The sequence below is a fragment of the Podarcis vaucheri genome (assembly GCF_965113315.1).
Source record: "Podarcis vaucheri genome assembly, chromosome: 17".
Taxonomy (NCBI): Eukaryota; Metazoa; Chordata; class Lepidosauria; order Squamata; family Lacertidae; genus Podarcis; species Podarcis vaucheri.
Window position 1 is genome coordinate 39920141 of NC_138755.1, and position 24846 is coordinate 39944986.

Consider the following 24846-nt stretch of genomic DNA (forward strand, 5'->3'; position numbering starts at 1 on the left):
ACAGTGTTCTCGAAGCTACGAACATGAGTTTGACCAAACTGTGGAAGACAGGAGTGCCTGGCGTGCTCTGGTCCAGGGGGCCACGAAGAGGCGGACACGACTCAACAAGAACACAATATGTTTTGGGCTGCTGAACATTATGGTGCTTGGATGGCTCTGAGCCCAGCCACTGAAGTGCGCATAAGTGTCACATATTCAAGTGAAACTGCTCCTGCAGATGCAGAGGAATCTATTTGTTTCAGAAATACACTGTGGAGCAAGAGAAGTTGACTTAGGTTAACTATTATTTTGGAATCTTTTTTTAAAAAAAAAAGAAAAAAGAAACACCCTGCCCTCTAGTGGCCTCTGGTCACATTCAAACTACTGTACACTGGAAAGAATATGGGATGTCATGTTCGGAAACTACCAGCCATCTGGGCTGGTAGAAATTATGAGAGGAAACCAACCTTTAAAGTCTCCCTTCCTCCCCCAGTGAAGAGGGGCTAGTAATTAAAAGGAAGGCAGAAGCCACAAGGAGGTAATTTCAGCAGGACACCTCTGCTGAATGAGATTTAATTCTGAGTATAGAAAGTTAATGGCCCTGGTGCATGGCAATGTCAGATAACAGAGTCCTGTAGAAGCACCACTTTAGTTCCAGGAAAATGGGGGGGGGGGGTTGCAGCACCTCAATAGTGCAACCATGGAAATGTCCCTTCTCTGTTTCTCTGTAAGCAAACATTCCAAGATATAGCATTAAATGGGGGTTGATAGACCTCCCAAATATTTTTTCTCATTGAATGAAATGGACTTCTGTAGCTTACTCTGACCAAGGACTGTTGGTTTAACTCAGGGTTTCCCAGGCTTGGGTCTCCAGCAGCTTTTGGACTACAACTCCCATCATCCAGACCAGGGCCGGATTTAGGTTTGATGAGGCCCTAAACTACAGTGGTACCTCGGGTTAAGTACTTAATTCGTTTCAGAGGTCCGTTCTTAACCTGAAACTGTTCTTAACCTGAAGCACCACTTTACCTAATGGGGCCTCCTCTGCCGCTGTGCCACCAGAGCACGATTTCTGTTCTCATCCTGAAGCATAGTTCTTAACCTGAAGCACTATCTGTGGGTTAGGGGAGTCCGTAACCTGAAGCGTATGTAACCCGAGGTACCACTGTACTGAAGGTAATGGGGCCCTTTATGTGTCCAGCTGTCCTTTGTCAACAACAAATTGTCGCTGTTTTTTTGTGATATTTTAGGGATCAGGCTAGCAGGCTTACCATTGCTTACATCATAGGAGCCTACACAACACAAAACACTGTTGCTGTACGTAGGTTTTATTTTATTTGTTTTTTATCTTATATTTTGGAAATGTACATCCACATGTTTTTTTCCTTATAATATTTTGTGGCCCCCCCAAGAGAGTGGGACCCTATAGCTTCTTTAGCTTATATCTAAATACGGCACTGTCCCTGACCACTGGTCCTGTTAGCTAGGGATGATGGGAGTTATAGTCCAAAAACAGCTGGAGACCCAAGTTTGGGAAACCCTGGTTAACTCTTCCACGATTAAAAAGTTTGCTCTTTTTCTAGCTCAGCAGGCTGATCCCAGGTTTGCTAGATCTTGCTGAGCCTTCTGCCCAGGGCCAGTCTCCCTAGGAGGCAAGGTGAGGCGACCGCCTCATGCGGCAGGATCCTCAAGAGCCGCAGATCCCAGTATCAATCTTTCTTCCTGTCTTGTTCCTGGTGTAGATCTTCACTCACCCCCTTCTTCCCTGGCAGGGAGGGTGCACCATTTTGTTTTGTTTTTTAATATAAGATATTTATTAAGATTTTTTCACACATTACAATAAAAATGAAAAAAGAAAAAGAAAAATGCAAAAGAAAAACAGTTAAAAACACATTAATTTTCCGTTTCTTATTTTCCTTAAACTTATTTCCCCGGACCTCCTCATACCTCCCTTTTTTATATTCCACTTAAATTTATTAGTTCAGCAAATCCTTACCATTAAGCTTTTATCCATTTATAAACCTTTGTTTCATATTCTCTTAAAGCATTACAGCTAGAAACCCCTTAATTTCTATCCAACATCCTTCTAACATTCATTAATTTTACAATATTTCTGTAAATAGTCTTTAAATTTCTTCCAGTCTTCTTTCACCGACTCTTCTCCCTGGTCTCGGATTCTGCCAGTCATTTCTGCCAATTCCATGTAGTCGATCACCTTCATCTGCCATTCTTCCAGTGTGGGTAAATCTTGTGTCTTCCAATACTTTGCAATGAGTATTCTTGCTGCTGTTGTAGCATACATAAAAAAAGTTCTGTCCTTCTTTGGCACCAATTGGCCGACAATGCCCAGGAGAAAGGCCTCTGGTTTCTTCGGGAAAGTATATTTAAATAGAAGGTGCACCATTTTGGGGTTTGCCGCAAGTGCCAAAACACCTTAGGCTGACCCAACTTTTACCACTGGGCTGTTTATAACTGCTTACGCTTTTTGTCCCAGCTGATCCGGCAAAGTCTTTATTTCTAGCTGACTGGATTTGACCTCTCCCTCTAGCCTCTACAGTCTGACTAGGTTGTACTTTGTTCTCCAGAGCAGAGTAATATGCCTGGGTCTTTTATTCTGTCGGTAGTAAAATGTGGCCCCCTTGGATCTTTTGTGAGCATATCCTGGCCCCTTGGTTCACAATGAGGTCCCCGTCTCACGGTGAGTCCCAATTACTGGTCTTCCCCAGGCTGCTGCCCTGCAGCCCTTTAGGCAATGCAAGAGGGAATCTGCTCATCTCTCTCTGGCACAGTTCTCCCTGGGAAGCACTTCCTTTAAAAAGGGATTTTTCAAGAGGTCTAAAAGGAAGCTTCTCCACTATAAGTGTTTGTGCCTCAAGGTGCCAACCTCTGCATGTACCTCCCTTTCCATGGAGGCGCAGATTGCAGCTTTGACAAAGGCGGCATTTTTCCATCTCCGCCAAGCTAAGCAGTTGGCCCCTTACCTCTCTCGCCCTGACCTAGCCACTGTGATCCACGCGACGGTCACCTCCAGACTGGATTATTGTAACTCGCTCTAGGTGGGGCTGCCCTTGAGACTGACCCAGAAACTCCAGCGGGTGCAGAATGCCGCGGCGAGACTCCTTATGGGGTCTTCGCTGCGAGATCACATTCACCTGGTGCTATACCAGCTGCACTGGCTCCCGGTGGAGTACAGGATCAGGTTTAAGGTGCTGGTTTTAACCTTTAAAGCCCTATATGGCCTAGGACCCTCGTACCTACGGGACCGCCTCTCCTGGTATGCCCCACAGAGAAACGTACGGTCTTCAAATAAAAACATCTTGAAGGTCCCAGGCCACAGAGAAGTTAGGCTGGCCTCAACTAGAGCCAGGGCTTTTTCGGTTGTGGCTCCGATCTGGTGGAACACTCTGTCACAAGAGACAAGGGCCCTGCGGGACTTGACATCTTTCCGCAGGGCCTGCAAGACAGAGCTGTTCCACCAGGCCTTTCGCCAGGGCAAAGCCTGACTCCCTCCCTCGGCAATCTTCGCGGAGCTCTGGCCCAATGGTTGCCAGTGGCCTGAATTAATTAATTTTATAATGAATGATTTTAGAGTGTTGTTTATGCTATACTTTTATACTGTTTTATTGTTGTTAGCCGCCCTGAGCCCGGCTTCGGCTGGGGAGGGCGGGATATAAATAAAATTTATTATTATTATTATTATTAAGGTGATACATAATAATAATAATAATAATAATAATAATAATAATAATAATAATTTATTATTTATACCCCGCCCATCTGGCTGAGTTTCCCCAGCCACTCTGGGCGGCTCCCAATCAGTGTTAAAAACAGTACAGCGTTACATATTAAAAACTTCCCTGAACAGGGCTGCCTTAAGATGTCTTCTCAATGTCAGGTAATTATTTATCTGATGGGAGGGCGTTCCACAGGGCGGGTGCCACTACCGAGAAGGCCCTCTGTCTGGTTCCCTGTAGCCTCACTTCTCGCAATGAGGGAACCGCCAGAAGGCCCTCGGCGCTGGATCTCAGTGTCCGGGCTGAACGATGGGGGTGGAGACGCTCCTTCAGGTATACTGGACCGAGGAAGTTTAGGGCTTTAAAGGTCAGCACCAACACTTTGAATTGTGCTCGGAAACGTACTGGGAGCCAATGCAGATGTCTCAGAACCGGTGTTATGTGGTCCCGACGGCCACTCCCATTCACCAGTCTAGCTGCCGCATTCTGGATTAATTGCAGTTTCCGGGTCACCTTCAAAGGTAGCCCCATGTAGAGCGCATTGCAGTAGTCCAAGCGGGAGAAAACTAGAGCATGCACCACTCTGGGGAGACAGTTCGCGGGCAGGAAGGGTCTCAGCCTGTGTACCAGATGGAGCCTGTGTCACATGGCAAGACCCTTATTTACATTAGCGCCCCCTCTAAAGTACCATTCCTTCCAACTTTTCTCTACTGAAAATAGGGACATCCTATTCCATCATCATACTATTTACACCGCTTGTGTAAAGCAGCGGGACTCCTTCCTAAGCAGCAAAGCTGACACCACCTCCACCTCGGAGGAAGGAGCATGCGGGGCTTTCGCTTCCGACGCCCGGCGGCTCCTCCCCGCTCCCTTGCAAATAGCCGCCCGCCCGCCCGCCCGGGTGGCCCCCGGAGTGGCGCCTGTGCCTTTAAGAGCTGGCTCCGCCCCCTGGCTGCTTTCCTCGCGAATGTTGCAAGATCCAGGCCGGGAGTTTGCAGCTCGGCGTTGCATTGGGCGGAGGACGAGCCCCCCCCCCGATCGGAGCACCTGGCCGGACCCCCCCCCCGCCCCCGACCCCCCCCGAGTTAGGAACCCAGCCGAGGGAGGGAGGGAGGGGCTCCGGAGGCAGCGAGGCCTTGCAAAGCCTGGTGAGTTGTTTTGCTGGCGGGTGGGGGGGTGGGGAGCCCGGCTGGCTTGGGGGGGGGCGTCGTGCAAGTGGGGGGGGGGTCCAGGCATCAAGCCCGCCCCCCCCACCCACGGCCTCCCCGTGCAGACGATGCTGAGATGCGTGGAAAGGGAGTGCCTGGGAGCTTGGCTTGGAATCTACCTCCCCCCCCCGCCCCCAATTCCAGCCAGCCAGGCTCAGCCCTCGGGTTTTGCCACGGGGAGAGCACCTCTGAGCATGTGCAGAGTCGCATCCCACCTCTACGCAGCATCAGGAGTCGGGAGAGGCCAGAGCCGAACGTGGGAGCTGCCAGGGAATGAAATATTGGGGGGCCCAGGTAAGCCCCGCCCCACAGAATCGACCACACGATGCAGTGCATGCGCACCATGCCCATCAACTTTTTTTTGGGGGGTAGCCCCCTCAAATATTTTACTGGGGGGCCCAAAGGGACCGCAGCCCTTCGGACTTGGCTCCTGTGGGGTTTGCCTTCCCCCAGTCAAAGTGCCTGCATGATGCGGGTGTGTCGGTGCATTCGCACATTACATTTTTAGGGGTGGGTGGGTGTGAAAAAACATAGTCTGTGAAGGGGCTCCTGGGCTTGTATCTGGGCTGGTTCAACCTTTGGTCTGACTTGGCACTCCTTGCGCTTTCATCTTGAGAGGCGGCTGCTGTAGGTGGTGGTGCTGTTTGGTTGCATCATTTGCAAGTGGCAATTATCCCGGATTACTTCGTGTGCAGGTGTGCTGCTCTTGTGGGCACGGGAAGCGGGCAGAGGAATGTCTGCCCGTGTCCTGCCTCCCTTGGGAGCACGTGCCACTTCAAACGGCCATGGCTTCCCCTCAAAGAATCCTGGGAACTGTAGTTTAAGGGTCCTGGCTGTGGTTAGGAGACCCCTGTTCCCAGAGTGTCTTAAAAGTCAATCCCTCCTCTGAAGGAACTTTGAGAGTTTCAGCTCTGTCACACCCTTCACAAACTGTTCCCACGATTGTTTGGGGGAAGCTGTGATGTGATCCCCCTTTAGATGTGCAATTCAAATGGGGCCTCACTTGTTGGCAATTTTTGTAAACCTGCCTTATGCATTTAAAAAAGCTTTTTGTGTATATTATTACTATTAATAATAATTTTACTTGTACCTGCTTCTCGGCCTTTTGGCTAAAATCAAGTGTAATATAAAAACATAATAAAGCATTACACATCAAAAGGCTTCCCTATACAGGGCTGCCTTCAAAATAATAATATTTCAATTGAACAAAATAAAGCAGCAATAAAATAATATGTGCAGAAAAAGTTTTACTCTCTTGCTATATACACAGACTGTTTCAATTCCATATTTGCTTCTCTACTATATAAGTATTGTTATTATCCTAAACATATATGTTTAGTCACAGTGCTATATATTGTATAAACACATTCCAAATGTCATCATATTTGTCCATGCAGAGTCTACACCTATATGCAATCTGTTTGTAAGCTGCGAGTGTAGTCGTATCTTCCGTCCGTTGAGTAATCTCTCCGGTGCATCAGTGTCTTGCCTCGCCAGATTACCTTGGTGCAGGAGATGAATAATAACGACAGCCTTGTGACTCTACATGGTCTGCCATTGCTTCTCCCTTGGGCAGGTGAGGGTCGTGGGGCTGTGGCCGTCTCCCGCCTCCCGCCATGGCAATGAGGGAGCTGGTGGAGCCGGAATGCGGAGGCTCCAATCCTCTGATGAAGCTGGCCAGCCATTTCACCCAGGACAAAGGCCTGCAGCAGGAGGGGCTTCGGGGACCCCTGGCTTGGCCTCCCAATGCCCCCGTGCCTGAGGTGGTAAGTTTGGCAAAGCGGGAAGGGGCGGGAGGGGGGGGGAGTTGGAGAGTGGTACCGCTTTGGGGAGCCGGGAATTGTCTATCTCTCACCCAAGGACACTCCTGTTAGTGTCTGTCTGTTCAGGATCACCGCTTCTTCTTTTTAAAAAAGGAAAATAATCCCTCAGTGGTTAATGCTCGGCCTTCTTATCTCCCCGCCCCCATCTCTGTCTATTTAAAAATGGATAATACCCATTTGTCCTGAAATTGTAAAAAAACAAACGCATAGAGATAAAGAAAGCACAAATCTGTTGGGGGAGGCAACTCTTTAATCCTTTGCGATTTCTATTCTGCCATCGGGTAGCAATCTTTTTCTCTCCTGCAGGTGTCCAAACCTCTTGGAAGAGCCTCTGAAGATGAAGTAAGACGTCCCATGTTTCTTTCCTTTGTTTTCCTCCTACTCCCTGACCCACGCAATATTGTTTCCTCGCACACATGCTAGGGCTGGGCAGTATCTGGTTTTCAACAGATACTAAACATCACGATGGGACGTGGGTGGCGCTGTGGGTTAAACCACAGAGCCTAGGATTTGTCGATCAGAAGGTCGGCGGTTCGAATCCCCACGACGGAGTGAGCTCCCGTTGCTAGGTCCCTGCTCCTGCCAACCTAGCAGTTCGAAAGCACATCAAGTGCAAGTAGATAAATAGGTACCACTCCAGCGGGAAGGTCAACGGCGTTTCCGTGCGCTGCTCTGGTTTGCCAGAAGCGGCTTAGTCATTCTGGCCACATGACCCAGAAGCTGTACGCCAGCTCCCTCGGCCAATAAAGCGAGATGAGCGCCACAACCCCAGAGTCGGTCACGACTGGACCTAATGGTCAGGGGTCCCTTTACCTTTAAACATCACGATATACCAATATGTTACTAAAACATCTGAAATAAGGATGGAGCTATGTAGAGGCATTGGCAGGCTTCGCAGTTTTCTCTACACTGTGATTTTTCCCCAGTGCCTGCTCTTGTGATTCTCTGCGCCCCTGCATGAGCCGGGAGAGCTAACAGGGGCTGCAGGAATCAACAGAAGCATCTTTTCCCACATCGTGATTTATGCATAGCGCGCACACACAAACAAACATGTCATGATTTGAGATATATTGCCAGCTCAAAAATTCTGAAACTGATATCACAACATGGACTTCAAACCGGTTTTGGACGATCCATCGCCCAGCCCGAACACACACCATGACCCACAATATAATGCCAGGTCAAAAATTATGAAACGGTTATAATGATATGGCCTCCAACTGGTTTGGGATGGTAGATCACCTGGCTGTAACACATGCTGACATTATGTTTTCTGGCAGCTGGTGGCAGAGTTCCTTCAAGAGCAGAATGGCCCCCTGCTGTCCCGTGCCCCACAAACATTCAAGATGGATGACCTGCTGGCCGAGATGCAGGAAATTGAGCAGTCCAGCTTCCGGCAGGCTCCACAGAGAGGTAAGAGGCCTGGCCTGGGAGTCGTAGCATGAACAGAGACCAGCGAAATATTTCTTGGGTGAATGGTGGTGATGGTGCTGCTGTCCATCCATCCCTTGTTGAGGGGGATGTGCCCCCCGAGGAAGGGGATGGATTGGGAAGAAGGACAGGGAAGCCAATTCTGCTCCTTTGGGACTTCTCTCATCCTTTTCGGCAGTAGGATGCTAGCACCATTCTGACTCCCTCCGTCTTCCTCTTCTCAGCTCCAGGTGTGGCGGCCCTGGCTTTGTCGGAGAATTGGGCGCAAGAATTCCTTGGCGCTGCCGACAGTACAGTGGACGTCTCAACGGATTACAATGAAGCCGATTGGTCCCAGGAATTCATTGCTGAGGTTACAGGTGGGACAGGAGTTGGTGAGGGGGGTGGCAGCCCTGTTTAGGGAAGTTTTTAATGCTTGGTGTTTTATCGTGTTTGTAATATTCTGTTGGGAGCCACCCAGAGTGGCTGGGGAAACCCAGCCAGATGCGCAGGGTATAAATATTATTATTTATTATTTATTTCTTCAAAGACCCCTTGTCTGTGTCTCCTGCCAAGTGGGCCGAGGAATATTTGGAGCAGTCGGAGGAGAAGCTGTGGCTGGGTGAATCGGAAGATCAGACCCTGGCTGATAAATGGTGAGTACCTCTGTTGCTACTTCCCGCAGTGACGTTGGCAAGATATTGGGATTTGATCCACGCTGCAGCTCAAAGTAGCACTCTGCCCGAGTTCTGAGTAGACAGGTCCATTTTCACGAAGCAGCTGACTTCTCCTGCAGCCTCAGGGGGAAAGGTTTAAAATTACACCATGACACAGAGGTCTTCAGTTTAATGTATTTTTTTCAAGGCTTTTCGGATCAACGAGAGAGAGCGGGAGATTGTTATCCAAACAAAGAACCTTGAAGCTGTCTGGGCTGCTGTTGTTTTCCATGTTGCCCTGCCATATTGAGTAGAATTATAGTGAACTGAATGGAGAAAGGCATTTAATAAGGGAGCTGCTTAGAAACGGCTGCTGTTACCTATGTTTTGTTAACCTTTAGGTTGGACTACAGGGGGATGCAGGTGGCTCTGTGGGTTAAACCACAGAGCCTAGGACTTGCCGATCAGAAGGTCGGCGGTTTGAATCCCCACGACGGGGTGAGCTCCCGTTGCTCAGTCCCTGCTCCTGCCAACCTAGCAGTTCGAAAGCACATCAAGTGCAAGTAGATAAATAGGTACCACTCTGGCGGGAAGGTAAATGGCGTTTCCGTGCGCTGCTCTGGTTTGCCAGAAGCGGCTTAGTCATGCTGGCCACATGACTCGGAAGCTGCACGCTGGCTCCCTCGGCCAATAAAGTGAGATGAGCGCTGCAACCCCAGAGTCGGTCATAAATGGACCTAATGGTCAGGGGTCCCTTTACCTAGGTTGGACTACTGCAATGTTTTATATGTGGAGCTCTCCTTTGAAGGCTACTCTGAAATCTCAGCTGGAGCAGAATGTGACTGCTAGACAGCTGATTCACGCTGGGGAAATGGAACATAACCAGGGCTTAAGGATTTCCCCCCAGATTCATGGTGTATTCTGGGCATTACTGAAAACATAGGTGCTTAACTTTGAAAGCCCTTTATGACTTTGGACCACCTTCTAACTCTTAAGGAGGCCAAACACTTTGATAATCTTTAGAGGCTCCTTTATATATAATAATAATTCTTTATTATTTATAACCCACCCATCTTGCTGAGTTTCCCCAGCCACTCTGGGCAACTCCTGATCAAGTGTTAAAAACAATACAGCATTAGATATTAAAAACTTCCCTAAACAGGGCTGCCTTATGATGTCTTCTAAATGTCAGGTAATTATTTATCTCTTTGACATCTGGTGGGAGGGCGTTCCACAGGGCGGGTGCCACCACCGAGAAGGCCCTCTGTCTGGTTCCCTGTAGCCTCACTTCTCGCAATGAGGGAACCACCAGAAGGCCCTCGGTGCTGGATCTCAGTGTCTGGGCTGAACGATGGGGATGGAGACGCTCCTTCAGGTATACTGGGCCGAGGCCGTTTAGGGCTTTAAAGGTCAGCACCAACACTTTGATTTGTGCTCGGAATCGTACTGGGAGCCAATGGAGGTCTCTCAGGACCGGTGTTATGTGGTCCCGGCGGCCAATCCCAGTCACCAGTCTAGCTGCCGCATTCTGGATTAATTTCAGTTTCCGGGTCACCTTCAAAGGTGGCCCCACGTAGAGCGCATTGCAGAAATCCAAGCTGGAGATAACCAGAGCATGCACCACTCTGGTGAGACAGTCCGTGGGCAGGTAGGGTCTCAGCCTGCATACCAGATGGAGCTGGTAGACAGCTGCCCTGGACACAGAATTAACCTGCACCTCCATGGACAGCTGTGAGTTCAAAATGACTTCCAGACTGTGCATCTGTTCCTTCAAGGGCACAGTTACACCATTCAGGGCCAGGGAGTCCCCCACACCCGTCCATCTCCTGTTCCCCCTTGTCAGGATTCAACCTCAATCTGTTAGCCGCCATCCATCCTCTGACTGCCTCCAGGCACTCACAACTCACCTTTCCCAGGGACAGCCATTTTGTGATACGGAAATCTCTCCTGGCGCAATCTTGTCTTTTCACTTGAAGGACTCTCCCCGCCCTCTGGCCTTGCCTTTCAATTCATTTGCCTTTCTGTTTCTGTTCCTAATTATGGCTTTAGTTTTTGTTGTTGGTGGTGTAGGCTGTTTTCTGCCATTTTAATAGTCTTTCAAATGCTGTTATTGAAATGCTTGTGTACTGATTGTTTTATAAGCTGCATTGCAAACTGGAGGGTTGGGAGATATAAAATAAACACACCAAAGATTTATTTTTGTGGTGGTGTGCCAAATGCTTAAGTACATAGTGTCTTCCTAGCTTGTTCCTGAACCACCTTTATTCTTTCTGATCATAGGTATGAGGAATACCAGCCTGAAGAAGACCTCAAGAAAACTGCCAATGAGTTTCTCGCAAAAGTGGATGACCCAAAGCTGAATGACTCTGAGGTAAAAAAAAGAGACTAGAGTTCTCTTTGTAGGGAACTGGGCACAGATAATATGAGTGCTTGACCATCAGCCCATCTGATTTCCCCAGCCACTGTTGGGCAGCTTACAGCATATCTAAAAACATCAAGTGTTAAAAACCTCCCAATAAAGGGCTGCCTTCAGGTGTCTTCTAAAAGTTGTCTCCTTGACATCTGAAGGGAGGGTGCCACCACCGAGAAGGCCGTCTTCCCTGGTTCCCTGTAACTTCGCTTCTCGCAATGAGGGAACCAGCAGAAGACCCTCAGAGGAGACAACGTTTTGTTTCCTCCTCAAAATATTTATGTCTGTCTACACTCACACATTCTTCTCCCCATACACCTCTCCCTTCTCTGCCTTAACTCCTTGAAAAAGGGCAGTCTTGTTTTAAGAGTTGGGATTTGGATGTTCCCTGATCTTCTTGCTTCCAATCCAGGGCAAAAGGTTGGCAGAAAGGGCTTTGAGCTGAGGGTGGGAGTTGGGCCTAGACCTTCCAGCCTGGTGTTATTCTTGGAGTTAAAAGGTACCCCTGACCATTAGGTCCAGTCGCAGACGACTCTGGGGTTGTGGCGCTCATTTCGCTTTATTGGCCGAGGGAGCCGGTGTACAGCTTCCGGGTCATGTGGCCAGCAGGACTAAGCCGCTTCTGGCGAACCAGAGCAGCGCACGGAAACGCCGTTTAGCTTCCCTCCAGTGCGGTACCTATTTATCTACTTGCACTTTGATGTGCTTTTGAACTGCTAGGTTGGCAGGAGCAGGGACCGAGCAACGGGAGCTCACCCCGTCGCGGGGATTCGAACCACCGACCTTCTGATCAGCAAGCCCTAGGCTCTGTGGTTTAACCCACAACGCCACCAGCGTCCCTATTCTTGGAGTTACTTTCAATGAAATAAGAGTTTCTGACCCTGTTCAACTGTTTTGAGTGGCTACCACTTGAGAGGGACCCGCTCCCAGGTTCCTTTTCCCTCAAGGAAGCCAAATGTGCCTCCTCTTTTCTTTCCTGCCGGCTCTGCTCAGTCCGGACGGTCCAGGCTAGTTCAGATAGAAGAGGTTGTGCCGAGGGACGGATGGTGATGGTCTCTCTCCCTGTGTCTCCTTTCTTCATGCAGTTCCTAAAGTTTGTCCGCCAGATTGGAGATGGGAGGGTGTCCATCGAGGCAAATCGGGTGACCATTACCCCCAGAGTCCAGGATCAGGCAGAACAATGGGCAACTGAGTTTATACAGCAGCAGGTAGGACTCCCAACAGGTAGAGAGCTCTGCTGCTGACGGGCTGTGTGCTTCTTTGCAACATGCTCTTGTGTGGCCAATAACCACAGAATTGGGGGCCAGGAGTGTCAACTTGCACAAAGAGCAGTGTATATGTAGTCTAGGGGCAGAGAAGACCCACAGCGCAGACCTTCCAGTGATGATTCTGTCCTGTAGGCCCAAATTTTTACACTCCGCTGTGCCTGCCATATTGTTTGCCAAGAAATGGGACAGTAAACACGTGAGACGTAACCAGCTGTGTTCTTAGATGAATAAGATATACTATTCATAGTACCAAATTGTAAATTTCAACAGAAGTAACTCATAAAGTTCAACAAACGAAGAAAGCCCAGTGGATCAGTTCATGCATAAGGTCCATCCGTGTATTGGTGTCCATTCCACCGGTCTGTTCATAAAGTCCAAACCATCCACATGAAAGGCTACTACTATGCCATAACATCCACTGCCCTGTAATACCACATATGAGCTTTAACTATTGATGAAGCCCAGGATGGCGAAACAAGGCTAGTATTCCGGAAATCCTTGTCTTAGACTTTGTGAAAGGATTTTGTGGAACTGTAACTGGAGGAGACTCTTGAGAGTCCCATGGACTGCAAGAAGATCAAACCGACCCATTCTTAAGGAAATCAGCCCTGAGTGCTCACTGGGAGGACAGATCCTAAAGCTGAGGCTCCAATACTTTGGCCACCTCATGAGAAGAGAAGACTCCCTGGAAAAGACCCTGATGTTGGGGAAGATGGAGGGCACAAGGAGAAGGGGACGGCAGAGGACGAGATGGTGGGACAGTGTTCTCGAAGCTACCAGCATGAGATTGACCAAACTACGCGAGGCAGTGGAAGACAGAAGTGCCTGGCGTGCTCTGGTCCATGGGGTCACGGAGAGGCGGACACGACTAAACAACAACAACCTTTCATGTGGATGGTTTGGACTTTATGAACAGACAGGTGGAATGGACACCATTACGCGGATGGACCTTATGCATGAACTGACTATAGAGTGATCTGATCCACTAGTTCTTCTGCTTTGTTCATTTGTTGAACTTTGAGTTACTTCTGTTGAAATTTACAATTTGATATTATGAATAGTATATCTTATTTATCTAAGAACACAGCCGGTTACGTCTCATGTGTTTATTGAGTATGCTTTACGTGACCATAGGTTGGTTTGTTGTTGCTTTGTTAAGAAATGGGACAGGGCTGCACCCTTTATCCATCTTTGAGGTGGGAGAAAGTACCTTCCTGCTATGCTCTCTTTCTAGAACACATCCGAAGCCTGGGTAGATCAGTTTTCACACTCTGCAGACACGCTGGGCCTGGAGAACGAGTTTGAGGAAGCCAAGACTGCTGTGGAGGTAACGTAACAACTGGTGAGGGCAGGGCTCCCCTGGAGGGAGTGAGTCAGTTTTATTGCACATAGCCAAAGGCTGCCGCAGTGTACACAGAATCATTCAACAATTAGAAGAAAATATACTGGATTGATACAAAAAGCTTAAAATATTTATATTATCAAAACATTACCTACTCTAAACAGAGCTATAAAGGTACCTTAATATACAAGTTAAGACATTAAACAATAAAATTTATAAGCTAAAATTATCACATGGCCACTAATATATTAAAAAATAATGTTAATTAATACAGTGTGTAATTATGTTCAGAGTTTGGTGATAAAGATAGAATATAGCTTGACGTAAATGTAAAGGGACCCCTGACCATTAGGTCCAGTCGTGGCCGACTCTGGGGTTACGCCGTTCATCTCACTTTATTGGCCGAGGGAGCCGGCGTACAGCTTCCGGGTCATGTGTCCAGCATGACTAAGCTGCTTCTGGCAAACCAGAGCAGCTCACGGAAACGGTGTTTACCTTCCCGCCAGAACGGTACCTATTTATCTACTTGCACTTTGACGTGCTTTTGAACTGCTAGGTTAGCAAGAGCAGGGACCGAGCAACGGGAGCTCACCCCGTCATGGGGATTCGAACCGCCGACCTTCTGATCAGCAAGTCCTAGGCTCTGTGGTTAACCTACAGCGCCACCTGCGTCCCTAGCTTGATGTAGATAGGGTTAAATAAATTCATCTCCTTTACAGTTGGTGGCTACCTTGGCTATATAATTTGCTCTAATTTTCCAAGCGGCAGTTGCAAAGAGTGTTACATGCCAGGTCACATACTTATCTGTGTCTGCAAGGAGATATAAACTCATGTCGGAGGGGTTCTGACCAGGAGACCTTGTCATTATAGGTGCTAAAAATCTTTCTCCTGCTTTGTTATATAAGGAGCAGTGCAAGATATAATCCATAAGGTCCTCTACTTCAGGACATCCCCTAATGCAAACACGTTCGTTTGTTGGTATGCCTCTTTGTCTCCCATCTCTATAAGCAGAGTTTATTGTATTTAATCGTAAGTCTGTAAAAGCTTTGCCCTGGAGTGAGGCTTCTGCTGCGTTCATTTGAGAGACCTGGTGGGTTTCCCTCACCTTCCTTTCCCCCTCTTCTTTAGTCAGATGTGGACTTCTGGGACAAGCTCCAGGCTGAGTGGGAGGAGATGGCCAAGCGAGACGCAGAGGCGCACCCTTGGCTAACGGACTACGAGGATCTTGCCAGCTCCTCTTATGACAAGGTACTCCTGCAGAGGCTCTGCTTGGGGCCTTCTCCTTCTCCCCCCACCCGGCCTCCTCATCCCTGTCGGTTGCTCAACTTCAGATTGTGAGCAAGTGGGTACAGAATTCTCTCTGTGTGTTTAATTATGCAATGCCTAGTAAAACTACAATGTCCAGACCTTGCACTTGTCATCTGAGGCCCTTCTCTAGGTCCCTCATCCCAGAGAGATTCAGAGGGTGGCAACAAGAGAACTGGCCTTTTCTGTGGTGGCTCCCTGTCTGTGGAATGCTCTTCCCCAGAGAGGCTTGCCTGGCACCCTCATTACATGTCTTTAGGCGCCAGGCAAAGACCTCCCTCTTTACCCAGGCCTATGGCTATTGAATAATCTATGGCCTGTGATAGACTATGACCTGTGATGATTACCGTTTTATTATTAGGCTGTCTGTTGTTATACTTTTTACAGTGGAACCCCTGTTTTCGAACGTCTCAACTCCCAAAAGTTTTGGATGCCAAAAACCTGGAAGTGAACACTTCCGCTTTCGAATACGCCTAGGAAATCAAATGGCTTCTGGGGCGCATTTCTCATTTTACTCCATTGAATTTGCCGATAAGCCCTTTGATCCTCGGTTTTTGAACGTTTCAGAAGTCGAACGATCTTCTGGAACGGATTACATTTGAAAACCGAGGTTCCACTGTATTATGGTTTTATCGTTGGTGTTCTGTAACGTATTTTCAATGTTGTACACCTCCCTAGGATCTTTTGATAAACGGCAGTACAGTGGTACCTCGGGTTAAGAACTTAATTCGTTCTGGAGGTCTGTTCTTAACCTGAAACTGTTCTTAACCTGAAGCACCACTTTAGCTAATGGGGCCTCCTGCTGCTGCCGCGCCGCCGGAGCACGATTTCTGTTCTCGATTTCTGAAGCAAAGTTCTTAACCCGAGGTACTATTTCTGGGTTAGCAGAGTCTGTAACCTGAAGCGTATGTAACCCGAGGTACCACTGTATATAAATTGAATCATCATCAACAACAACAACTTATGAAGTAACAGTCATAAATAAAATATAAAATGTAGGTACAAGCAACTCTGGACTTGTGCATGACACATGTGGTGCTGAGAACTCAGAAGTGGGGAGTATGTGTTGGGGGTGCTCAGCTGATGCACAGGGAAGCAGCAGCAGCTGCTGCGCTACCCCAGACACCAGCTGTTAGGCAGGGAGGCTGAGCAGCCTCAACAAAGCCCTGATGCCCCTCCCACTCACAAGGAAATCTTCCCCGGAGCCCAAAGAGAATGTCCTCTCTGGGATCTGGGGAGGGTCTCCTTGCTATGGGATGAACGGTCCCATAAGGGAGCTGGGCATGTTTAGCCTGGAGAAGAGGAGGTTAAGGGGTGATATGATAGCCATGTTCAAATATATAAAAGGATGTCACATAGAGGAGGGAGAAAGGTTGTTTTCTGCTGCTCCAGAGAAGCGGACACGGAGCAATGGATCCAAACTACAAGAAAGAAGATTCCACCTAAACATTAGGAAGAACTTCCTGACAGTAAGAGCTGTTTGACAGTGGAATTTGCTGCCAAGGAGTGTGGTGGAGTCTCCTCCTTTGGAGGTCTTTAAGCAGAGGCTTGACAACCATATGTCAGGAGTGCTCTGATGGTGTTTCCTGCTTGGCAGGGGGTTGGACTCGATGGCCCTTGTGGTCTCTTCCAACTCTATGATTCTATGATCCTCCGCCCCTTGAATAAAATAGCAAATGCTGCAAGATCCACTTTAAAAGCAGCAACAACACCTTTACTCTCCCTCCCTGGTAGGGATACCAGTTTGAAGAAGAGAACCCCGTGCATGATCATCCCCAGGCCTTTGAGGAAGGGCTGAAGTGCCTGGAGGAGGGCGACTTGCCCAACGCCGTCTTGTACTTTGAGGCTGCTGTGCAGCAGAACCCGGATCACATGGAGGTGAGTGAAGGGAGGCAGAAGCAGGCCTTGGGACTAGGTCAGGCTGGGGAATGTTGCCACTGGGGAAGTGTTGGCCCTTTGTCAAGACAAACTGGGTCAATGCTCATTGCTTTGTTGCACTGTGCTAGCTGCTGAGTTTCCCGGCTGTGGACAATGGGAAAATGGGCAGCCTGTGCCTTGGCCCTGAGTGGACTCGCTTCCCTTTCAGAGCGCTGAGAAGTTGGGCATTTTGGGGGAGAGGACGCAGAAATGTTTCAGAAGTTGGGTACTTGCCCTACTCTTCAGCACTGCTGGTAAGCAGAAAGAAAACAGCCCTGACTCCTTGTCGTGTCTCCATTTCAGGCCTGGCAGTACCTGGGAACGACGCAAGCAGAGAATGAGCAGGAGCTTTTAGCCATCAGTGCTCTCAGGAAGTGAGTAACCTGCCTGGCGTAGTAACGTCTTGAGATTGTGCTTCTTTTTTGGGAATTGCAGAGGCAAAGTCCAGCATGACGCCGGAAACCAAATGGCTAGAGATACTGGTGGTATACTGAAACTTTAAGCCTCATTCTTCCGTGACCCGAGTCCTAGCGTTGATATGAGAAAGGGGAACGCCATTCATAAATTTATAAGCCTCTGTGGAGAATAGGGCTGGGCAATATATTGATATATCGTACAAAACCAGTTTGAACTCCATACTATGATACCAATTTCATAACTTTTGAACTTGGTGATAGATTGCGAATCATGGTGTGTGTCAAAAATCACAGTATGGGAAAAACTGTGAAGCCAGCCAATGCCTCTACATAGCTCCATCCTTATTTCAGGCATTGTGATATATCTCAATGTTTAGCAAATGATATATCACAATGTTGAAAACCAGATATCGCCCAGCGCTACCGTTCCCCTTTATATAGTTCTGTCCTTATTTAAAACATTATGATATATCAATATATTGTGATGTTTAGCTGGTGATATATTGTGATGTTCTCGCTAGTGGAGAAACAGTCCCCCTTAAGCCTAATTTGGTTGTTGGGTTTTTGCTTTTGTTTTTTGCAAGCTGCTAGAAATTCTGGACTAATGGGAAATGAGTTGAGAACTCGTGATGCAAACAGGTGTTTGCTCCTTTAGGATGGGAGGGGTGAATGCCCATTTTCTTGAAGGCTGTACCAATTGGCCATCCTGATTGGCTGCCTTGGGTTATGAGACCTTGGCCATCATTCACTTAAATTTGGGCTTTGGGCTATTGTGTAGTAGCTCTCATCGCAAAGGTTCCTGTCATGATTCCAGAGTGAAGTCTGCCCTTCTTTTGAGATGGGGAAACTGAACTGAATGCAGTATTCTTGAATGTAGCTGCACCATAGATTTATGCAAGGCCACTGCAATTCTGCTCACTTTTGGGCCAGGAACAGCAAACCCGTTGTGGAAAGCAAGCAGCATGAAAAAGCTAGGCAAGTCTCCGGCGTAAGACATCCTTTGCAAAATACAATAGTTTGACACTGTGCTCAAACTGCAGGATAGTAGCGAAGGAAGGATGACACCCGTAGTGTACTGACAGCTGGGGAAAGGAAAGCAGAGCCAGAGAATGGCAGGGAAGCTGGGAAGAATTACAGTTTTTCTTGGCGTGACTGATGGCAGCCCACAGAGTTCCCTCACAGTTCCTGAGCCTTTGGCAGACGCTCACCGCACCTTATTTTAGCATGAAAACCTGAGAGTTAACAGGACGGAAAACACATGTTTGTGGCAGAGGTCCATCTCTCAGTGCTGCCCAAGTTGCAAACCTTCTTGTGGGGGAAGAGCTTTATTTTGTTACGAATTTCCAGGCTTAGGAGCTCTCTGCAGCCAGAACATTTGCAATAGCTGCTGCAGATCTTCCAGCTGGAGAGTGTTTGCATCTCAGAAGGGAGCCTGGACCCTCCCAGCCAGCTGGGCTGCTTTTCATTTTGGCAAGACTGTTCTGAGATAAGAAACAAGAAACCTCCTCCTCCTCCTCCTCCTCCTCCTCCTCCTCCTCCTCCTGAGGTTACAGTAATGATCCCCTTCAGTTTTTTGACTTGCATGTTTTGACTTCTTTCCCACAGGTGCCTGGAGTTGCAGCCTGGGAACCTCACGGCACTCATGGCTTTGGCGGTCAGCTTCACCAACGAGTCGCTGCAGAAGCAGGCCTGCGAGACCCTGCGCGACTGGTTGCGCCACAAGCCAGCCTACGCCCATCTGCTAGGGAAGGAGGAGGAGGAAGCCGGGAGCCCCAGCCCGGGCCTTGGGCCTTCCAAGCGCATCCTGGGCTCCCTTTTAACCGAGTGAGTGTGGGGAACGAGGGAAAGCGAGGATGGAAGAGGACTGGGGAATACAGATGGGGTTCCTGCACAGCGGGGGTGTGGCCCGGTTGACCCTCAGGGCTCCCTTCCAGCTCTGCAATTCTGTGATTCGTTACCCTGTTGTATATCTTTCTGGGCGCGGGTGGCGCTGTGGTCTAACCCACTGAGCTTCTTGGGCTTGCCGATCAGAAGGTCAGCAGTTCGAATCCCCATGACGGGGTGGGTTCCTGTTGCTCTGTCCCAGCTCCTGCCACCCTAGCAGCTCGAAAGCACGCCAGTGCAAGTAGATAAATAGGTACCGCTCCGGCGGGAAGGTAAACGGCATTTCCGTGCACTCTGGTTTTCAACACAGTGTTCCGTTGTGCCAGAATCGGTTTAGTCATGCTGATCACATGCCCCGGAAAAGCTATCTGCAGACAAACACCGGCTCCCTCGGCCTGAAAGCGAGATGAGCGCCGCAACCCCATAGTCGCCTTTGACTGGACTGAACTGTCCAGGGGTCCTTTACCTTTTTTACCTGTACATTTCTCTGTCCTTTCCACACGCGCCCCAGCTCGCTCTTTGTGGAAGTAAAGGAGCTCTTCTTGGCGGCTGTGCGTAGCAACACCTCTGCCGTGGACCCTGACGTGCAGTGTGGCCTGGGCGTTCTCTTCAACCTGAGCGGCGAGTACGAGAAGGCTGTGGACTGCTTCACTGCTGCGCTGAGTGCGCGGCCCAATGTAAGGCGTGAGCGCAAGCGTGGCTGAGAAAAGTGTGAGGTTGGGGAGGTAGACTTACTGGGTGGGAATCCTGCGTCAGGGCTGCACCGCTCAGTTCGCGGGTGTGGGGATTGCCTGACCTGAATGCTCAACCATGCAAAGAACAAATAAATGTGCCCACATAGAAAATAGAGCACATCAGAGGCAAATGAGTTCGGACTTGGCCTTCTCTTGAACCCTGCTAAGTGGGGGGATGGTTATTTCATTTTCAGAATCAAAGCCCACAGTCTTCCCGTCAACTTTAAGGCAAAGGCAGGTTCATAAAGGTGAAGGCAGTTCTTTAAGTGTCCAGATTCTTGATTGTCATGGGCTTTAAACGTCTACTACTAATAATAATTTATTATTTCCATCCTGCCCATCTGCATGGGGTGACCCAGGCACTCTGGGCAGCTTCCAGAATATATAAAAATATAATAAAACATGACACGTTAAAAAGCTTCCCTATACAGGGCTGCTTTCAGATGTCTTCTAAAAGTTGTATAGTTACTCATCTCCTTGACATCCGATGGGAGTGCATTCCACAGGGCGGGTGCCACTACCGAGAAGGCCCTCTGCCTGGTTCCCTGTAGCTTTACTTCTCATAATGAGGGAACCGCCAGAAGGCCCTCGGAGCTGGATCTCAGTGTTTGGGCTTAACGATGGGGGTGGAGACGCTCCTTCAGGTATACAGGGCCAAGGCCGTTTAGGGCTTTAAAACTCAGCACCAACACTTTGAGTTGTGCTCAGAAAAGTACTGTTTTCTAAACAAAAGCACCTGGAATTGGACCTATAAATAACTATGCAACGTGGGTACCAGTGCGGTTTTTAAAATCATGGGGAACTTGAGGGATAGAGGGGTCACCAGTGGGTGGGGTCTGGAAGCTGGGAAGGAATGTGCTGCTCTTGAATGAAGCATGCACTCTCTGTGGAAGAACTCCTGGGCTTAATAAGGCTCTCTCTGGTCTCCTCGCAGGATCATCTCCTCTGGAACAAACTTGGGGCTACTTTGGCCAATGGAAACCGGAGTGAAGAAGCTGTGGCAGCCTATAGGCATGCCTTGGAACTGCAGCCTGGCTATATCCGCTCCCGCTACAATCTCGGCATCAGCTGCATCAACCTTGGCGCCCACAGGTGAGCGGCTTAAGGGCTGGCAAAGAGGGACAAGGAAAGGTCAGGCTGCCTCTGCCCCCTGTGGCCCCATAGCTGTTGACCAAATTCTGGGTCCACTTCTTGAGATCTGGTGAAAACGGCGCCATTCTGATGGTGGTTTTGTGGCTCTTCTTGGGAATGATTCGCTCGTCTTTTGGAATGTGGACGGAGCCCAGGCAGATGTCAGCTGTGCTTTTCTGCATCTCAGGGAAAGTCTGAAATCATTCCCAAGAGCCATGGAAGCTAACCAGAAGCTGCTGGGTGGTGGTGGTGGGGCATTTGAAGAGGGAGCCTGGAGTCCTCCCCACCAGCTGGGCTGCTTTTTGCAAGCGGTAGTGTTCTGAGATGAGGAGAGACTAGAAGCCAGGTCAAAATGGTCACCTCCGCTCACCCTTGGTGGTTCCTCGTTTGAATGCTTAAAGGAAGGAGTTCTCCGTGCCTTTCTATAGGTCGGATCAATCCTTTAACTGGAAGCACTGTGGATATGTCTTTGTTTTGGAGCCTGGTCTGTGGTTCCAGTTCCCTGCCAAATATTACCTATCGCCTGGGGTCAGAGGCACCTTTAAAAATTAGTGATGCTTTTTTGGAATGCAGAGTTAAAGTAAATTATCGAATCATCAATTCTAGCACGCAGGGGGGCCAACAAAATAATATAATTTGGCATCTGAACAATTGGCATTATTAATTGTATTATAATTTGGTATTGACAATGAGGCTTTTATTGGGTTATTGTAATTGAAAACTAATTTAAAAATACTATATGAGCAAAAAATAATAATAGTGATGCTTCTTCCATGCAGATGGTTTGGCCATGATTGGCTTCTTGCCTTGGCTTTACGATTTGCAAGGGCTAAGCAGGAGTAGAGCAGCGTCTATTACCAATGTATTTCCATAGCTCCTGGGGAGTTGTTGCTTGACAAGCAGGGGGCATGGAAGAGTGTGGGAGCCCTGGAACTGCTGCCTTGATCTCGCCATGTGTCATGGGCTGGTTGGATGCAGAGGAATGGGGGAGGGAACCAGGTGAGGAACCATCAAGGGAAGAGGACTCAGAGCCCAGGGAGTGGTGGTGGGACAACAATGAGTGGTCCGAGGGAAAGCATAGGGAGGAGGAGGTTTTGGAAGCTGAAGAGGTAACAGGGCTTAGTGAGCTGGGAGAGTCAGACAAGTCCAGAAGCAGAGGCAGGAGCAGAAGCAAGTAAGTTGGAGGCCAAGAGGCAGAGATGAGTCCGGCTTCTTAAGAGTCACAGGTGTCTCTCCCTCCTGCTGCAGAAAGCTCACCTTCCCCACCTTCGTCTCCTGGAACCAGCAGAGGCATGAAGAGGGCGGAGAAGTTGGCTTCATGCAGGCATAGTCTCTGATTGCTTGAGACAAGCCCTGGGGAGGAGGGGACTTAGGCAGCTGTGGACCTTCAGTCCCAGCAACCGCTTCAAGGGGGCAACACCTGGCGGAGATGAGTTGCAAAGACCCGACACTCCTGTGTCAAACTTGTTCTTGCTATTGAAAGAGTTAACTCCCAACTTGAAAGGTCCCTTACCTTTCCCGGCCTGACCTGGCCACAGTGATCCATGCGACGGTCACCTCCAGGCTTGACTACTGTAATTCGCTCTACACGGGGCTGCCCTTGAAGCTGTCCCAGAAACTCCAGCGGGTGCAGAATGCTGCAGCGAGGCTCCGCACGGGGTCTCTGCCATGGGAGCAGATTCATCCAGTGCTTTCCCAGCTGCACTGGCTCCCGGTGGAGTACAGGGTCAGATTTAAGGTGCTGCTTTTGACCTTTAAAGCCCTTCACGGCCTAGGACCCTCGTACCTACGGGACCGCCTCGCCTGGTATGCCCCACGGAGAGCCTCAAGGTCCATAAATAGCAACACCCTAGAGGTCCCAGGCCCTAAGGAAGTCAGATTGGCTTCAACCAGAGCCAGGGCCTTTTCAACTCTGGCTCCGGCCCGGTGGAACGCTCTGCCTCATGAGACCAGGGCCCTGCAGGATCTGATTTCTTTCCGCAGGGCCTGTAAGACAGAGTTGTTCCGCCTGGCCTTTGGCTTGGAGCCAATTTGATTCCCTCCCTCTCTCTCTTTCTTTTTTCTTTTCCTTCTCCTCCTGCGATGAGGCTACATTTTAATATTTTAATGTTGTGTTTTAATTTTGTTTTTAAGTTGTAATCATTCAACTTGTTTTTATTATTGCTTGTAAGCCGCTCTGAGCCCGGCCTTGGCTGGGGAGGGCGGGGCACGAATAAAAATTATTATTATTATTATTATTATTATTATTATTATTATTATTACTGCTGGCTTGTTCCTGACACCATGCCCAATTCCTGGGTTCTCCTCCACGTTCCCTTCTCTCTGCTTCCCTTTGACACCTGCTCTCTTGCCGTCTTCAAACAGGGAGGCTGTGGAGCACTTCCTGGAGGCCCTGCACATGCAACAGAAGAGCCGGGGGCCGCGGGGCCAGCAGGGGGCCATGTCTGACAACATCTGGAGCACCCTCCGTATGGCGCTCTCCATGCTGGGACAGAGCGACCTATATGCGGCGGCTGACGCCCGGGACCTTCCAACACTGCTGCAAGCTTTTGGGATTCAGCAGTGACTCTTCGATGGGCTCCCCTGCGAGTGCAGGATGAGCCCTCGCCAGCGCTGATCTCCCCTGCCCACAGCTCCCCATCTGCCAACATATGCACACCTCATTCAGGCAGCTTCCTCTTCCCCTCCACCCCCGCCACCCAATCTCACTTCCCACCCCCATGTTTCAGAGAACTACACGCCAATGCATTTTCAGTTGTCTTCGGTCCAGGGCTGTTCAGGCGCTCATGGTTTTATCTTGGACCTGCCATTGGAGAATTGTAGTCTGTGTTCAGCAGCAGTCAGCTGGCTTGCGGGTCTCCCTTAACATCTTCTGGGTTTGCTTTCTCCAGCGAATCAAATCCCCTTGAGCAGGAAAATGTTTATACTTTCCCCTGCACTTCATCTGTGCGCTGAAATTGCACCTCTGTGTAGTGTCTTTGGCACGTCGTTTTACATGATCATTCTACTTAAGTGTCTTTTTTCCGAAAGGGATGAATGAATCATGGTTGGAATTCTGGGCTCTCATCTTCAAAAAGGTGCTGCTAACTTTTAAGGTACGACACAAAACGATCGGACATATCTCACTGGGCACCAGCATAGCGTATTTTCTACAGTGTTGTGTTTTGTCCCAACTCGCCCGGGGAAGAAGTGAAGGGAGTAAGCTCTCCAGTGTGATGTTCATGGGGGGGGGGCAGAAATGGGGTTTAACTGACGCACTTCAAAAGATCAGGGCAGGACCTATGTCTTAATTATCCTTCTGCCCCATAGCTCTTTTGTAAAGTAAAAGGGGGACTGGTTATCTCTGTGCATATGATTCTCCCCTTCTGTGTAATTGGGCCCTTTAATTATAAATATCTGTATATGATTTTTGTTGGGAAATGTTTTTAAATTGTAAAATATTTTGTATAATAGAAGGGAAAAAGAATTAAACCTGCCAAATGAAGCTGCCTGCTTTTCATTCTTGAGCATTAAAGCATTCCTTTGTGGGAGCCTCTGCATTCCTTTCCCCCTTATCATTCACGTCTGCATCTATTTGATACTCCCCTTTTCATTCAGAAGTCCTACTCTGCAGGATAAAGCTAAAATAA

At 48.9% G+C, this 24846-nt stretch overlaps 1 protein-coding gene across 2 annotated transcripts; it reads left to right on the top strand.

Moving 5' to 3' along the window:
* Positions 1–4759: 4759 nt before the first annotated feature.
* Positions 4760–24701, top strand: PEX5 (peroxisomal biogenesis factor 5). 2 transcript variants are annotated; one of them, XM_082206076.1, is made up of 16 exons: positions 4760–4861; positions 6498–6687; positions 7051–7086; positions 8025–8157; positions 8400–8534; positions 8705–8810; positions 11091–11181; positions 12306–12428; positions 13723–13815; positions 14959–15078; positions 16870–17013; positions 17356–17426; positions 19074–19292; positions 19864–20029; positions 21021–21178; positions 23582–24701. In XM_082206076.1, exons 2-16 carry the CDS (start codon positions 6538–6540, stop codon positions 23781–23783), a joined length of 1947 nt encoding a protein of 648 aa, XP_082062202.1. In that variant the 5' UTR covers positions 4760–4861; positions 6498–6537; the 3' UTR covers positions 23784–24701. The 2 variants fall into 2 exon arrangements, with proteins under 2 accessions (XP_082062202.1, XP_082062203.1); XM_082206077.1 differs by lacking the exon at positions 12306–12428.
* The last annotated feature ends 145 nt before the right edge of the window (positions 24702–24846 follow it).